This window comes from Jaculus jaculus, chromosome 2 (assembly GCF_020740685.1).
Source record: "Jaculus jaculus isolate mJacJac1 chromosome 2, mJacJac1.mat.Y.cur, whole genome shotgun sequence".
NCBI classification, from domain to species: domain Eukaryota; kingdom Metazoa; phylum Chordata; class Mammalia; order Rodentia; family Dipodidae; genus Jaculus; species Jaculus jaculus.
Window position 1 is genome coordinate 38,805,244 of NC_059103.1, and position 17,517 is coordinate 38,822,760.

Below are 17,517 nucleotides of genomic sequence, written 5' to 3' on the forward strand. Positions count from 1 at the left end.
TAGGCCAACCTGGGACATCAAGTGATCCTCCCTCAAAATAATGATGATGATTAACAACTAAAAAAGAAATAAGGTGGACGCTGCCTAAAGGAAACAGGAGGGAACATGAACACCTAACCTAATGAAAATATGACCATTATGCAATATGTTAAATAAATGAAGGTCTGATTTTATTTTTTTATTGTTTTTTTTTTTTTTTTTTTTTTTGAGGTAGGGTCTCCCTCTAGTCCAGGCTGACCTGAAATTCACTATGCAGTCTCAGGTTAGCCTTGAACTCACAGTGATCCTCCTCCTACTGAGTCCCAAGTGCTGAGATTAAAGGCATGTGCTACCATGCCCAGCCAGTTTTTAAACTTACTCAAAATTCTGGGTAATTACCAAATATTTAAATTAGAAAACTTAAAACACTAAACACTACTAGGGTCTTTCCCTTTATAGATCTATGAAGACTTTGCTATGACAATCTACTTACCAATTCCAGGAGAAACAACTCGTTCATAGTGATATGGATTAACACAGACACTATCACATTTTAAGTCAAATGCATACTGACAATATTTAACATGTTTTAGTTCATTTTTATGTAGATCAGGCCACCTCCACAGACGAGCATAGATAACATGAGGAAATCCTTTCCGACCAGCCACCTGGGAAAAATAAACAACCACTTATCAACCATCAATTTTATGTTAGACATTACACAAGGGACTTCTGTCTCCTGAGTGCTGGGATTAAAGGCATTTGCCACCATGCCCAGATCTTTTTTTCTTTTTTAAAAATTATTTTTATTTACTTGCAAGCAGAGAGATAGAAGAGACATAATGGGTATGCAAGGGCCCCCAGCCGCTGCAGACAAACTGCAGACACATGAGCTGCTTTGTGCGTCTGGCTTTTCATGGCCGTCATCTCCAGGCCTTGATGCCTTTTTTTCTAAGGGATAAGTTGAATGAAGGATGGTAGCCCCCAGGCACCTTCAGGAGGGGGCGGGACACAGGAAAGACCAAGGTAGAATGAGAAGGCTGGAACTTTACTCCAAACTCCCGGGAAGGGAACAGGGCTATTAGTAGACTTGATCACCAATGAACATTCACTTAATCAACTGTGTTTATGTGATGAAGTTTGAGGTAGGGGATCCCACACATGGTTTTGAGAGTTCTGGGATAACTGAACATGCAGATGTTTCTGGAGGCTAGCAGTCTTGGGAAGAGCAGGGTTGTGAATCTTGCCTTGTGAATCTCTTCATCTGTATCCTTTACAATATCATTCATAATAAACTAGCAAACATGCTTCCCTCAACTCAGGTTGGCCTCAAACTCAGTGATCTTCCTACCACTGAGTCCCAAGCGCTGGAATTAAAGGCTTGTGTTACCATGCCCAACCAATTTTTTACCTCATTTGAAATCCTTGGTAATTACCCAATACAAGCTTTAACTTAGGAAAATTAAAACACTAAACACTACTAGGGTCTTTCCCTTTACAAATTTAAAGATTTCCCTTTATAGTGAGTAAATAAATCAACTTAACCTGAAGTGTAGATTTTAAAGTCCTATTTATACCTGGTTGATCAGAAATGCAGGTAAAACCTGAAGTTTGTGACTGGGTCTTGAAGAGGATAGTAGTCTTGAGGACTGAGCCCTCAACCTGTGGGATCTGACGCTATCTCCAGGTAGTGAATGTGCCAGCACTGAATTGCAGGACACTCACCTGATGTTACATTCAAACTTGATTTACTGCTATAAAGAAATCTTCACACATTTTTGGAGTCACAAAACTGATACCTTTAGCATAGAGTAGAAAAAAAAATGGCTTGAAAGTTTCTGTCCCTGCATTCAGAATATTATAAATGATTCAGAAATTAAAGCTCAAAATGACTAACCTAAGGTGGGCACGGCAGTATTGATCTGTAATCCAGCACTTGGGAGGCTAAGACAGGAAGATTCCAAATTCCAGGCTAGGCTGTACTACAAAATATATAACCTTAGTCATGGTCATCCATTACAGCTACAATTTGAACCTAAGTATAACTTCAAGGCCTGTACTCAGGTTTTTTAAATGTAAAATATATGAATTTGTTAAAGAAATTATGACTAAAATCTATAAATGAAACTCTAAAATAAAATCTAGCCACATAAAATTTCCACAAGTTGGGCTGGAGGCTTAGCCTGCAAAGCCAAAGGACCCAGGTTTGAATCTCCAGGACCCATGTTAGCCAGATGCACAAGGGGGTGTTCGTTTGGAGTGGCTGGAGGCCCTGGTGCACCCATTCTCTCTCTCTTCCTCTTTCTCTGTCAAATAAATGAATACTTTTTTTAAATTTCCACAAGTTTCAGGCTACAGAAATGGCACAGCAGTTCAAGGTGCTTGCTTGCAAACCTTACTGACCCAGTGCTCAACTCCCTAGCACCCACATAAAAGCCAGATGCAAAAAGTGGATCAGGCCAGCATACCCATCCATCTATCTATACATACATTACATCACACACACATACTCATACAAAGATATAAATGTTTAAATTTTCTATGAGGTTCTTCACATATATTACATGGTTCTGTAGAAAAATATGATCAATGAAATATGTGATACCAACAAAACATGGTATCAGATCTGCAAATGATAAAAGGAGCATGTACACAGCTATGCAAATGTGTACAACAGAACCAAAAAAGGTCAGGAGGGCAGGAGGAGACTACTAGGATGAATACCAAAGTGCTACAAAGGTTGTTCTCTCAGAAAACAGGGTTTCTTCTGTGATTCAGTCTCCAGGTTTTCTTCACTGAACTATTTTTATTTTGGAACATGAAAAGCTTAAAATGACTGGGCATGGTAGCACATGCCTTTCATCTCAGCACTCGAGGGCAACGGTGGGAGGGTCGCCATGAGTTGGGGGCCAGCCTGAGACTACATAATGAATTCCAGGTCATCCTGGGCTACAGTGAAACCCTACCTCAAGAAACTAAATAGTAATAATAATAATAATAATAATAATAATAATAATAATAAATAAAAGGCTTCAGATGTATCTTTCGTATATTCTTTCACATACTCCCATGAAGCATACTGGCAGCACAATGCTCAGTATGGGAAGAAATGAAATGCAGATGATCTCGTAATTTAAAAGAAACTTATGAATGACTTTCAATCACCAGGGAAGATGCATAAACTCTGAAACTGACCTGAAGTCTACCATCCAATGTCCTTTGTATGGTAACACATTTGCTAGGATGAGCTCCATTGGTAGTTATAGCTGTTATTAAAGAATCCAGTTCATCTTTCTTCTCCTTCAGCTTCTTTACCAGACTTTCAATCGCTCTTTTGGCAAATGTCTCACTTTCTCCACCTTGTCTGTGGCACATTAAACTATGGACAATGCTCAGACAGGCATCATTACTTGTTGGTGTATTCGTAATCGACATATTGTCCATTTGTTCAGGTTTTTTTTTTCCTTTTAAATCAAATATGTCTCCAATTTCTGGAGCAATTTTGATATATTGGAGGCAGTGAAAAATGATGGCTAATGTTGCAAGAAAAGCTGTCAGACATCTGGTGTTCAGGACAATCTAAAAAAAGGAGAGACAGAGATATGAGAATACATTTCATAAGATAGATACAATGATTTGTCCCAATTAAAACTTAGTATACATAATTTTAAGAGGCTTTAAGTTTTAAAATGACAAAATGTTGCTTTGTTTTTATTTATTTATTTATTTATTTGAGAGTGACAGAAATAGGCAGAGAGAGAGAGAATGCATCAGGGACTCCAGCCACTGCAAACAAACTCCAGACATATATGCCCCCTTGTGCATCTGGCTTACATGGGTCCTGAGGAATTGAACTGGGGTCCTTTGGCTTTACAGGCAAACACCTTAACCACTAAGCCATCTCTCCAGCCCAAAACATTGCTATTTTTAATAGTCCAAAAACATTAGGCCTTCTTATTAGTACACGAGTCTTATCAAATGCATGATTCACTCTAAAGTACAATCTTTATTGTAGTCATTTCTGACTCCTTCCTATTCTCCCAGCCATTGATGTTTTGAGCCTTCTCAGAATTTATATCAATGGGGCTGTGGGCCAATGGAGAAAATAAATTTACACAAAAATCTCAGCCATGCATACTGGTGCACACTTATAATTCTGTCTACTTGGGAGGCTGAGGCTGGAGGGCAAGTTCAATACTCACCTGGGCAACTTAGAGGGAAATACATTCTCATTCTGTCTCTCATACGTGTACGTAGATACGTACGTACGTACACACACACACACACACACACACACACACACTTAAAGGCTGGAATGTAAAGTGGTAAAGTACTTGCTTAACATGCTGAAAGCCCTAGGTTCAGTCCTCAGAAGTGAGGGGGAAGGGGGAACACCTTCAAATCTGACCCAAGAGTCACCACTTTGAAACCTTTCAAAGCCAAATTCACAAACACTAGTGGATTGGGAATGGACTTGTCATAGTCACCATTCTATGTCCATGCATGTGCTTTGAAATGCTTGACTGTGTTATTTCTTTGATTTAAAACACTCATTGCCATTTTATCCACTCAATAATGCAGCCAAAGACATCCTTCAAAGTACAATATAATGTTTTATTTTCTGCAAGTCTTCCCTAACATTCCATTTCCACTCTCATCACTGTGTTCCTTGTTGTTTCTAGACCTTCTCCCTCAAATTTAAAACACACACTTACTACAGTTTAGCACATTGTTATTACAGTTACTTGTTATGTGATTACATTACAAATCTAGGAGTTTAAGAAAAAAAGCAATATTCTCTCATCTTAGAAATTCCCAGTACCTGGAACTAAAAGGAAACTAGCTCCCCAGTGGAGGACAATGGTCACCAACAGCATGAATAAGCAGGGGACCCTGCAGACTATGATATCAACCAGCCCAGCCAGATAAGTACACACTTGTACAATAATGACACACTACCTTTGTGGGTAATCAACTTTCTCTGACTGGACATGAGACCTACTCAGTGGTAGAGAATTCATATCTGGTACTAGAAACCAAGTCAGAATCTCATAGTCAGGAAACTCATACACTTCATAGAGAGATGGCCCTGCTGCCAAAAAGTCTCTCAAATAACTTTTCATATCCCCTTTAGCTCAAGCTGCTCTCAACTCTTAGCTGGAGAACCTATTTTATTTTACAGATGGCAGAGAAAAATGGAGGTAAACAAACATGCATTGATAAGACAAAAAAAAAAAAAAAAAAAAAACACTGCCCACCATGAGATGGACCACATCTTCCGGACCCAAGAGAAATTAGAGGAAGCAGCAACATGAATACTATTCTTACTGCTAGCCTGACAACCAGGACAATGGTGACAGGCATGGTGATCAATCAAAACTTATGAAAGCAGAAATCCAGAGACTACAAAGAACTCAACATTAAACCAGAGTAGCAACAGACCTATCATAACTCAGGGAATACTGTGGAAGAGGGAGCAGAAAGACTGTCAGAGCCACAGAGGATGTAGGAGTACCCTGGGCCATAGTCCCCACCCCCACCCCACCCCCCGCCACATATGGACTGACTGAAGCCTTCATGACCCCACAATGAACACCATATCCCCACTGAGGATGGCCTCCAAATGAACCAGAGCTGGGATGAAGAGATTAAAAAAAGTATAACTTTATATACATAATATATATATTTTATATATATATAATATATATATGTATTTATATATAATATATATAAATTAAATTAAAAAATAAATTTTCAGCACCATGCTCCATGCATGATTGCTGCCATATAACAGGCAAATGACTGTGGATGACTACATTACTTTTTTTTTTTTTAATTTTTATTAACATTTTTCATGATTATAAAATATATCCCATGGTAATTCCCTCGCTCCCCACCCCCACACTTTCCCATTTGAAATTCCATTCTCCATCATATTACCTCCCCATTACAATCATTGTAATTACATATATACAATATCAACCTATTAAGTATCCTCCTCCCTTCCTTTCTCCACCCTTTATGTCTCCTTTTCAACTTACTGGCCTCTGCTACTAAGTATTTTCATTGTCACGCAGAAGCCCAGTCATCTGTAGCTAGGATCCACATATGAGAGAGAACATGTGGCGCTTGGCTTTCTGGGCCTGGGTTACCTGACTTAGTATAATACTTTCCAGGTCCATCCATTTTTCTGCAAATTTCATAACTTCATTTTTCCTCACCGCTGAGTAGAACTCCATTGTATAAATGTTCCACATCTTCATTATCCACTCATCTGTTGAGGGACATCTAGGCTGGTTCCATTTCCCAGCTATTATAAATTGAGCAGCAATAAACATGGTTGAGCATGTACTTCTAAGGAAATGAGATGAGTCCTTTGGATATATGCCTAGGAGCGCTATAGCTGGGTCATATGGTAAATCAATCTCTAGCTGTTTTAGGAACCTCCACACTGTTTTCCACAATGGCTGGACCAGATTGCATTCCCACCAGCAGTGAAGAAGGGTTCCTTTTTTTCCACACCCCCGCCAACATTTATGATCATTTGTTTTCATGATGGTGGCCAATCTGACAGGAGATGGAATCTCAATGTAGTTTTAATCTGCATTTCCCTGATGACTAGTGATGTAGAACATTTTTTTAGATGCTTATATGCCATTCGTATTTCTTCCTTTGAGAACTCTCTATTTAGCTCCATAGCCCATTTTTTGATTGGCTTGTTTGATTCCTTATTATTTCACTTTTTGAGTTCTTTGTATATCCTAGATATTAATCCTCTATCAGATATATAGCTGGCGAAGATTTTTTCCCATTCTGTAGGTTGCCTCTTTGCTTTTTTCACTGTGTCCTTTGCAGTGCAAAATCTTTGTAATTTCATTAGGTCCCAGTGGTTAATCTGTGGTTTTATTGCCTGAGCAATTGGGGTTGTATTCAGAAAGTCTTTGCCAAGACCAATATGTTGAAGGGTTTCCCCTACTTTTTCCTCTAGCAGTTTCAAAGTTTCCGGTCTGATGTTAAGGTCTTTAATCCATTTGGACTTAATTCTTGTGCATGGCGAGAGAGAAGAATCTATTTTCATCCTTCTGCAGATATTTATCCAGCTTTCAAAACACCATTTGCTGAAGAGGCTGTCTCTTCTCCAATGAGTATTTTTGGCATTTTTATCGAATATCAGGTGGCTATAGCTACTTGGGCTTACATCTGGGTCCTCTATTCTGTTCCACTGATCTACATGTCTGTTTTTGTGCCAGTACCATGCTGTTTTTGTTGCTATGGCTCTGTAGTATAGGTTAAAATCAGGTATGGTGATACCACCAGCCTCTTTTTTGTTGCTCAGTATTATTTTAGATATTCGAGGTTTTTTGTGATTCCAAATGAATTTTTGGATTGTTTTTTTTATTTCCATGAAGAAAGCCTTTGGAATTTTGATAGGGATTGCATTAAATGTGTAGATTGCTTTAGGTAAGATTGCCATTTTCACAATATTGATTCTTCCAATCCAGGAACAAGGGATGTTTCTCCACTTTCTAGTGTCTTCTGCAATTTCTCGCTTGAGTGTTTTAAAGTTCTCATTGTATAGATTCTTTACTTCCTTGGTTAGGTTTATTCCAAGGTATTTTATTTTTTTTGATGCAATTTTGAATGGGAGTGATTCTCTGATTTGATCCTCTGTGTGTTTGTTGTTAGCATATATGAAGGCTACTGATTTCTGTGTATTTATTTTGTATCCTGCTACATTGCTGTAGGTTTTGATCAGCTCTAACAGCTTGCTAGTAGAGTCTCTAGGGTCCTTTATGTATAGAATCATGTCATCTGCAAATAATGATAACTTGATTTCTTCCTTTCCAATTTGTATCCCTTTTATGTGTGTCTCTTGCCTTATTGCTATGGCTAAGACTTCCAAAACTATATTAAATAAAAGTGGGGACAGTGGACACCCTTGTCTTGTTCCTGATTTTAGTGGAAAAGCTTCTAGTTTTTCCCCATTTAGTAATATGTTGGCTGTAGGCTTGTCATAAATAGCGTTTATTATATTGAGATATGTTCCTTCTATTCCCAGTCTCTGTAGGACTTTTATCATGAAGGGATGTTGGATTTTGTCAAATGCTTTCTCTGCATCTAATGAGATGATCATGTGATTTTTGTCCTTCAACCCGTTTATGTAATGGATTACATTTATAGATTTGCGTATGTTGAACCATCCCTGCATCTCTGGGATAAAGCCTACTTGGTCAGGGTGAATGATCTTTTTGATATACTCTTGTATTCTGTTTGCCAATATTTTGTTGAGAATTTTTGCATCTATGTTCATGAGGGAGATTGGTCTGTAATTTTCTTTTTTTGTTCTATCTTTGCCTGGTTTTGGTATCAGGGTGATGCTGGCCTCATAGAAGGAGTTTGGTAGAATTCCTTCTTTTTCTATTTCCTGGAAAAGCTTAAGAAGCAATGGTGTTAGCTCTTCCTTAAAAGTCTGGTAAAATTCAGCAGTGAATCCATCCGGGCCTGGGCTTTTTTTACTTGGGAGATTATTGATAACTGTTCGGATCTCCATGTTTGTTATAGGTCTATTTAAGTGATTAATCTCATTTTGATTTAATTTAGGTAGGTCATATAGATCAAGGAAATCATCCATTTCTTTCAGATTTTCATACTTTGTGGAGTATATGCTTTTGTAGTATGTCCCTATGATTTTTTGAATTTCTCTGGAGTCTGTTGTGATGTTGCCTTGTTCATCTCTGATTTTATTAATTTGTGTCTCTTCTCTCTTTTGGTCAGATTTGCTAAGGGTTTATCAATCTTGTTTATCCTTTCAAAGAACCAACTCTTTGTTTCATTAATTCTTTGGATTGTTCTTTTTGTTTCTATTTCATTAATTTCTGCCCTAATCTTTATTATTTCTTCCCGTCTACTAATTTTTGGTTTGCCTTGTTCTTCTTTTTCCAAGGCTTTAAGGCGAAGCATTAGGTCGTTTACTTGCGACCTTTCTAATTTCTTAATATAGGCACTTAAGGCTATAAATTTACCTCTTAGAACTGCCTTCATTGTGTCCCAGAGATTTTGGTATGTTGTGTTCTCATTATCATTTGACTCTATAAATTTTTTGATTTCCTTTTTGATTTCTTCATTGACCCACTCATCATTTAGTAGTGTATTGTTTAGTTTCCATGATTTTGTGTATGCTCTATAGCCTTTCTTGCTACTGATTTGTAGTTTAATTCCATTGTGGTCAGATAGAATGCAAGGAATTATTTCAATTTTCCTGAATTTGTTAAGATTTGCTTTGTGTCCTAATATATGGTCTATCTTAGAGAATGTTCCATGTGCTGCTGAAAAGAATGTATATTCTGCAGCCTTTGGATGAAATGTCCTGTATATATCTGTTAGGTCCATTCCTTCTATGACCTCATTTAGTCCAGATGCCTCTCTGTTTATTCTTTCCCTGGATGACCTGTCAATTGATGAGAGTGGGGTGTTAAAGTCACCCACCACCACTGTGTTTGGTGTTATCTGTGACCTTAGTTCTAATAGTGTTTGTTTGACGAATTTGGGAGCCCCCATGTTAGGTGCATATATGTTTAGGATTGTAATGTCCTCCTGTTGGAGTGTGCCCTTAATCAATATAAAGTGACCTTCCTTATCTTTCTTGACTAACGTGGGACTAAAGTCTACCCAGTCTGATATTAGGATAGCAACCCCTGCTTGTTTTCTAGGCCCATTTGCTTGAAACACCGTCTTCCAACCTTTCACCCTAAGATAATGTCTATCCTTTGTAGAAAGGTGAGTTTCTTGGAGACAACAAATTGTAGGATCCTGCTTTTTAACCCAGTCTGCAAATCTATGTCTTTTCGTTGGGGCATTGAGACCGTTGATATTAAGAGATATTATTGAAAGGTGTGTATTTATGTTTGCCATTTTTGTGTGTGTGTGTGTGTTACTGGTTCTACCTGTGCTCTCTTCTGTTAACTGGTATTTGAGTATAGCTTGTTTTTTCTAGGTTCCTTATATGTCTGCTTTTCCTTTTGTTCAGCATGGAGGATTCTATCAAGTATTTTCTGTAGAGCTGGTTTTGTCTTCAAATAGTCCTTTAACCTGCTTTTGTCATGGAATGTCTTTATTTCTCCATCTATTTGAATGGATAACTTTGCAGGATAAAGTAACCTTGGTTGACAGTTGTTATCTTTCAGAACTTGGAATATATCACTCCAAGTCCTTCTGGCTTTAAAAGTTTGTGTTGAATAATCTGCTGTAATCCTGATGGGCTTGCTTTTGTAGGTAACTTGATTTTTCTCTCTAACTGCTTTCAATAATTTTTCTTTGGTTTGTGTGTTTGGAAGTTTGATTATAATATGGCGAGGAGAGGTTCTTTCTGGGTTTTGTCTGGCTGGGGTTCTAAAGGCTTCCTGTATCTGTATTGGCACCTCTTTCCCAATTTGGGGGAAATTTTCCTCTATGATTTTGTTGAAGATGCCTACTATGCCTCTGGAGTGGAGTTCTTCTCCTTCTACTATGCCCTGAATTCTTATATTGGATCTTTTCATAGTGTCCCGAATATCTTGAAATTCCCACTCATACTTTTCTATAAGTTTGTCTTTCTCTTTGTTGGACTGCATTAGCTCTGCCACCTGGTCTTCTAGCTTAGATATTCTGTCCTCTCCCTCATCCATCCTACTGGTGAGATTTTCTACAGAGTATTTTATTTCATTAACTGTGTTCTTCATTGCTAGTAATTCTGACTGGTTTTTCTTTATTATTTCTATTTCCCTATTTATGTCTTGTATTGCCTTCTTTATTTCATTAAATTGGTGTCCTGCCTCTTCTTTGATTCCTTTGATTTCCTCTTTGATTTCTTCCTTGATTGTTTTCATGTGTTCTTTGACCTCTTTGAACATATTTATAATTATTCTTTTGAACTCTTTCTCAGGCATTTCCTCTAACTCTTTCTCTCTGGAGGACATTTCTGATGCATTAATACTTTTAGGTGGATTTATATCATCTTGCTTTTTAGTGTTTCTTGTGTTATAATGTATATATTTTTGCATCTTGGATTAAGTTTATGCTTGGATTTTCTAGCTAGCTGTGTATTCTTTGCTGTATCAATTGATTTGATGTAATATATTTTCAGGGTAGGACCTTAAGGTATTAGGTGTGGCTCTTAAGACTCTCAGAGTATCTACAAAGATGTTCTTAGGGGTTGAGATTCCCTGCTATAGGAGTATTCAAGCAGGCTGAGTGGAATAAAATACAGGTAGATTCTAAAATTTAACTAAACACTGTACACATTCAATCAAAAACCGCCCCCAGTATTTATGCAAGAGTAGGTATTATAATGACCAGATCTTCTATCAACAAAGAGGTTTAGATTTCTGGTCTGTTGAGGTATCCAAGTCAGCTTGTGACCAAGTGAGACCCTTCCCTGGTGCAATCCCAGTTACCTTGGGTGATTTTGGTCTCAGTCAAGTTGCTGCCTGGGTCGTCGGGCTGCTGTTCTGATTTCTGGAGCTGGGCACTGTCTTTTCCTGAGGGGCAAACCGAGCCGCTGCTGCTGCCTCTGCTGCTCCCATAGCTGCCACCACAGGAGCCACCACCGCTGCTGAAGCTGCAGCTGCCGTGACCACCGCCGCTGCTCCCCCCGAAGCCGCTGCTGCGGGATCTGCCGCTGCTGCCGCTCCTGGGTCCGCTGCTGCTGGGGCCGCTGGTACCGGTGCCGGAGCCGCTGAAGTTGCTGCTGAACTCTGCTCCTGCTTGGGTCCCGCTGTCAGCCCAAGTTGGCGTGGCCGGGTCCCGGGCCGCTGCTGTGTTCGCTGGAGCTGGGCTCAGGCGGTGGGGGAGGGGAGGGAGCCGCGGCTGCTCTGGTTGTCTCGCTGCTCCACGTGTTCTACTTTGCGGTCTTCTCCTCCCCTGCTCACTGCTGCTCTCCCCTCACGTTTCCCGAGTTGCGGAGAGCACGGTGTGAGGGGAAAATCCCGCACCTGGCTTTTCCTGCGGCTCGAGCTGGTCTGGCGGTTTTCTGCTGCGCCACGGCTGCGGCGTTTGGCCGAGCTGCCTGAGCCGCTGGAGCCGCTTATCCCGCCTGTGCGGGCTCTGGATGCTCTATAACTCTTCTACTTCTCTGCTGCCGCCTCAATTTCCTATACACCTCACTTTTTAGTAAAAGTGTGTATTTTGCTGAGTTTTTTTAGTCTTTTCCCCCCCAGGCTGCTTTGGCGTGGTACCTATGCCGCCATCTTAAGCTGAAGTCCTACATTACTTTTATGTTGTTGAATTTTCTTATAGCAAATATGAAATTGCAAATACTGTTGTTGAACCCATTCATGATATACAACTGGTATAAATCTGTAGCACTTTATTATATTATAAATTCAATGTGTTTAAGTGTAACTACTTCTCAATAACAAAGGTCATCTAAAACATACAGTATTTAATGGTCTGACAGTACTGAAAAGGTTGACTTTGTTTTCTTAAACACAGCCTTCTCCTATTGGTCTTTGTTGAAGCCCCATGACCACAATGGCCTGAAATGTAATTTTGAAATTTCTTAAATGAAAAAAATAATTCCAGCAGTAGTATTTGGATTATGGGAATGTTATAGACATGGGTAAAAGTGTTAATATAAATTAGGTTCCAATTAAAGCTCTAGCAGCATAAATAACTGTATTACCAACAGTCTCAATATTCTCATCTATGAAATGGGAACACTTGTCTTCCCTGCCAACCATACAGACTTAGTGTGAGAATAAAATACAATAGTGTATATAAAAGCAATCTGAGGGCTGGAAAGATGACTTAGTGGTCAAGGTGCTTGCCTACAAAACCAAAGGATCCAGGTTCAATTCCCCAGGACCCATGTAAGCCAGATGTACAAGGTGGCGCATGCATCTGAAGTTCATTTGCAGTGGCTGGAGGCCCTGGTTATGTCCATTCTCTCTATATATATTTATCTGCCTCTCAAATGAGGATCACCATGAGTTCAAGGACACCCTGAGACTTCGTAGTGAATTTCAGGTCAGTCTGGGCTAAAGAGAGACCCTACCTCTAACCACCCCCCCCAAAAAAAGGTAATTGAGAGCCATAAACTAACCAAAGCAATACACTGTTACTACAAAGCACACAGATACAAAACCAAGTAGACATATAATTAGAAAGTGGCATTCTACTCTCAGAACATCCCATTTCTATAAATCTGTCTCATCTCCTTAGCTATTCTGAAATAAAATTATATATAATCTACTCACCTATATTTTAAAATTTTTAACATTGCCTAGCTATAAGATAAAGGAGGAACTAGGCAAAGGTAATACACGCCTTTAATTCCAGCACTCAGGAAACAGAGACAGGAGAATTACCTTTGAGTTTGAGGTCACCCTGAGACTACATACAGAATTCCAGGTCAGCATGGGTAAAAGTGAGATCCTATCTCAAAAAAAAAAAAAGAAGGAAAAGACCAAAATGTAATAAATGCATATTTAAATATATAAACCCTCAGACACATCAAATTAGAATGTGTAATATAGAAGTTAGGGGCTGGAGATGCAGCTCAGCAGTCGACTACATGCTAGGGATATGGCTCAGCAATTAAGTGCTTGCTTGCTTGCAAAGTCTGTTGGCCTGGGGTTCAGTTCCACAATCACTCACATAAAACCAGATGCAAAAAGTGGCACAAGTTACTGGTGTTCATTTGCAGTGGCAAGAGTCCTTGGTGTGCACATGTGCATGCATGAACACAAACACGTCCATATAAATTTTTTACATACTAAATGTTCGTACTTCTACGTAGAATTATAAATGTGACAGTTACAAATTCACATTGGTAGCTTAAAAACATGTTGTTGACAGATTTTCCTGGTAAACTTAATAACACTCCAAAAAAAAAGCTTCAATTAAATTAAGAGAGGGCTGGAGAGATGGCTCAGCACTTAAGGTGCTTGCCTGCAAAGCCAAAAGACCCAGGTTTGACTCCCTAAGTCCCACATAATCCAGATGCACAAGGTGGCACATGCATCTGGAGTTTGTTGCCAGGGCTGGAGGCCCTTGGGAGTGACCAGTCTCTCCCCCCCCCTCTCAAATATATGAATAATAATATTATTCATTTATTTGACGGGGAAGTGGGGAGCAAGAGAGAGAAAAATGGACACACCAGGGCCTCCAGCCACTGCAAATGAACTCCAGACGTGTGCACCCCCTTATGTATCTGGCTAACGTGGGTCCTGGAGAATTGAACCTTGATCCTTTGGCTTTGCAGGCAAACGCCTTAACTGCTAAACCATCCCTCCAGCCCAATATTTTTTATTTTTATTTTTTTGGTTTTTCAAGGTAGGGTCTCACTCCAGCCCAGGCTGACCAAGAATTCAATATGGAATCTCAGGGTGGCCTCAAACTCATGGCGATCCTCCTACCTCAGCGTCCCAAGTGCTGGGATTAAAGGCATGCACCACCACGCCCAGCACTTTTTACTTATTTTTTTAAAAGAAATTAGGAGAGGGCTGGAGAAATGGCTCAGCGGCTTGCCTACGAAACCTAAGGATCCAGTTTCAATTCCCCAGTACCCACATAAGCCAGATGCACAAAGTGGCGCCTGCATCTGGAGTTCGTTCGCAGTGGCTGGAGGCCCTGGGGATCCCATTCTTTCTCTGACTCAAATAAATAAAATATAGAAAAGTTAAAAAAGTAAGGAAAGAAATCAGGTAGTGATTTAATGCCTAATTAAGATGAACTTGGGTTCTAAATACCTTGGGCTTTTCTTCTACTTAAATAATTTCTTAGAGATTCCCAAGTTTTGTGGAATTCCCAGAAAGTTCTTTAATGTCTCTCCCAGGATGACATCCCTGGACCCAACCCCCAGGCTCTCTCACAAATTTCCATTCTACTCCGAAAAGAACAATGCTTAATCAAGAATTACTGTTCTTGGGCTGGAGGGATAGCTTAGTAGTTATGGCGTTTGACTGTAAAGCCAAAGGCCCCAGCTCGATTCCCCAGGACCCACATGAGCCAGATGCACAAGATGCATGTGTCTGGAGTTTGTTTGCAGTGGCTAGAGCCCTGGCGCACCCATTCTCTCTCCCTCTCTCTCTCTCTCTCTCAAATATATAAAATAAAAAAATATTTTTTTATAAAAGAATTACTGTTCTTGGCTGGATACAGTGGTGCACACCAGTAGCCCCAAGTACAGCAGAGACTAAGGCGGTAAAGCACCCAGGCCCCATCTACTTAAATTGAGGATTGAGACCCCATATGGGGTCCTATAATTGAAAGAAAAAAATACTGACAGTGAAGTTCCTAAAGGCCTAACAATCAAAAATGAGTTTAAAATCAAACACATAATAATGAGGTGCTTCTGGCAGGGCTCACCATTTTGCATGCTGCAATGTGTGACTTCACAGCAATCTTGGTTTTGTTCAGCATGCACTCTGCACTAACAGGCGGCCATTCTGTCAACACCAATCAACATGGCCATTCAGATGCAAGATGACTGAGTGTTATGAACTGCAGGTTTTACTGCAGTCTCCAGCTCTTACAGAAACACAATGGGTTAGTTACAGAAAACAAAGGCTTTTAATATTTTCCTATAATTCCTCAGCATATATTAAAATCAGGATATCTTCAGACTGCATTGTTAGCATTTGACTTTAATCCCTTTTTATTTTTATTATTTTACAGTTCATTTATTTTTATTTTTGCCAACAAGATCTCTCATGTATCCCAGGCTGGCCCTGAACTACTCCTGATCCTCCTGCCTCTACTTCCCAAGTCCTACAATTACAGGCACATATACTACCATGCCTGGTTAGAATGTTTGATTTTAAAAATTGCTGTTTGAGTTGGGCATGGTGGCTCATACCTTTAATCCCAGCACTTAAAAGGTTGAGGTACAAGTATCAGCATGAGTTCCAGGTCCACCTGGGCTAGTGCTAGTGAGGCACTGCCTCAAAACATAAATAAATAAATAAATAAATAAATAAATAAATAAATAAATGTATGTATGTAAGTAGGGGCTAGAACGATGTTGCAGTGGTTAAAGGACCTTGCTTGCAAAGCCTGCTGGCCTGGATATGATTCCCCAGCATCCTCTTAAAATTGAACATAAGGTGACAAGTGTCTGGGGTTTGTCTGCAGTGACAAGAGACCCTGGTGTACATAAACATACACGCAAATAAATTTATTTTTTTAAACCTGCACTGTGGAGGGAAATGGGGGTCCTGATTCAAGTTTTATTTTTAAAAAGTCATTCAATGAATTCTGGCCTAAGATTAGAGCAGAATTTCCAACAATTTTTGAAATGACCTTAAAAATACTTCTGCCATTTTATACTAAGTATTTATGTGAAACAGTATTCTCAGAACTAATGGTAAAATCAAAATACTGACCAACTTGGAAAAATGTTAAAGATACTTTATACCTGGCTGTGTGACATATATGAACAAGGTAAATCTTTATTTTATTATTATTATTATTTATCTATCTGAGAGCAAAAAGAGTTAAGTTTATGTTGGATGGAGAGAATGGGCATGCCAGGCATTCATCAGCTACAAACTCCAGACGTATGTACCCCTTTGTGCATCTGGCTTATGTGGGTCCTGGGTAATTGAACCTGGGTCCTCTGGCTTTGCAGGCAAGTGCCTTAACTGCTAAGCTCTCTCTAGAGTGTCCATGCTTTTACCATGATACTTAAGTTAAATTGGCATACACTATGTTGCAATTACAAATGACCACCAAAATAGCAATAGCTTAAAACCAAGATGTTTTCTGCTTCAGCTATTTGTTCTTCACAGACCATCCAGGGTCACTGTCCGCAAACATCTTTTAGAGATGACGCTGGCAAACAGAAGCTCTATCTCTACACATGTATTAAGCGGCATGGAAAGGGATGGGGCAACCCAGGCACTATTTTTTTTTTTTTTTTTTTTTTTTTTTTGGTTTTTTGAGGTAGGGTCTCACTCTAAGCCAGGCTGACTTGGAACTCACTATATAGTCTCAGCGTGGCCTTGAACTCACAGTGATCCTCCTACCTCTGCCTCCCAAGTGCTGGGACTAAAAGTGTGCACCACCACACCCGGCACAGGCACTATCTTTTAAAAGCTATTACTTAAGTTCACCTTGATTGGCCACAATCACATGGCCATGCCAATCATTGGCTACTCAGGGGACACTTGGCAATGTCTAGAGACATCTTTAATGGTTACACAGCCTGGGCAAGCCTAATTTCAAGTAGAGGGGACCAGAAGGGATATAAAGAATATCAGAGTGCTGGTAGAGCGGCACTAACATCTACCTCATGTGGAGAGTATCAGAGTGTAGGTAGAGTAGCACTAAAGTGGGAAGAATTTTCCAGGTTGAAGGAAAAAAAGAGATGGAACAAGATCACAAATATTTTGCCTGGAGTAAGTTTATGTTAGGAAAGAGAAGAGCTGAGCGTGATGACACACTCCTTTCATCCCACCATTTGGGAGGCAGAGGTAGGAAGATTGCTACAAGTTCGAGGCCACTGTGAAACTACATAGTGAATTCCAGGTCAACCTGGCTAGAGCAAGATTCTACCTTGAA

The 17,517-nt window shown here is 39.6% G+C and overlaps 1 protein-coding gene across 2 annotated transcripts in view; it reads right to left on the reverse strand.

Moving 5' to 3' along the window:
• Positions 1 to 17,517, reverse strand: part of Smad4 (SMAD family member 4) — a 65,779-nt gene that overhangs the window by 38,465 nt on the left and 9,797 nt on the right. For both annotated transcript variants that reach the window (XM_045142713.1, XR_006635711.1), the window contains 2 exons: positions 3,175 to 3,558; positions 473 to 647 (listed from right to left, as the gene is read on the reverse strand). In XM_045142713.1, the coding sequence (XP_044998648.1) occupies positions 473 to 647; positions 3,175 to 3,423 (424 nt within the window). In that variant the 5' untranslated portion in view covers positions 3,424 to 3,558. Of the gene's footprint in view, positions 1 to 472; positions 648 to 3,174; positions 3,559 to 17,517 lie in introns of those variants that run through there.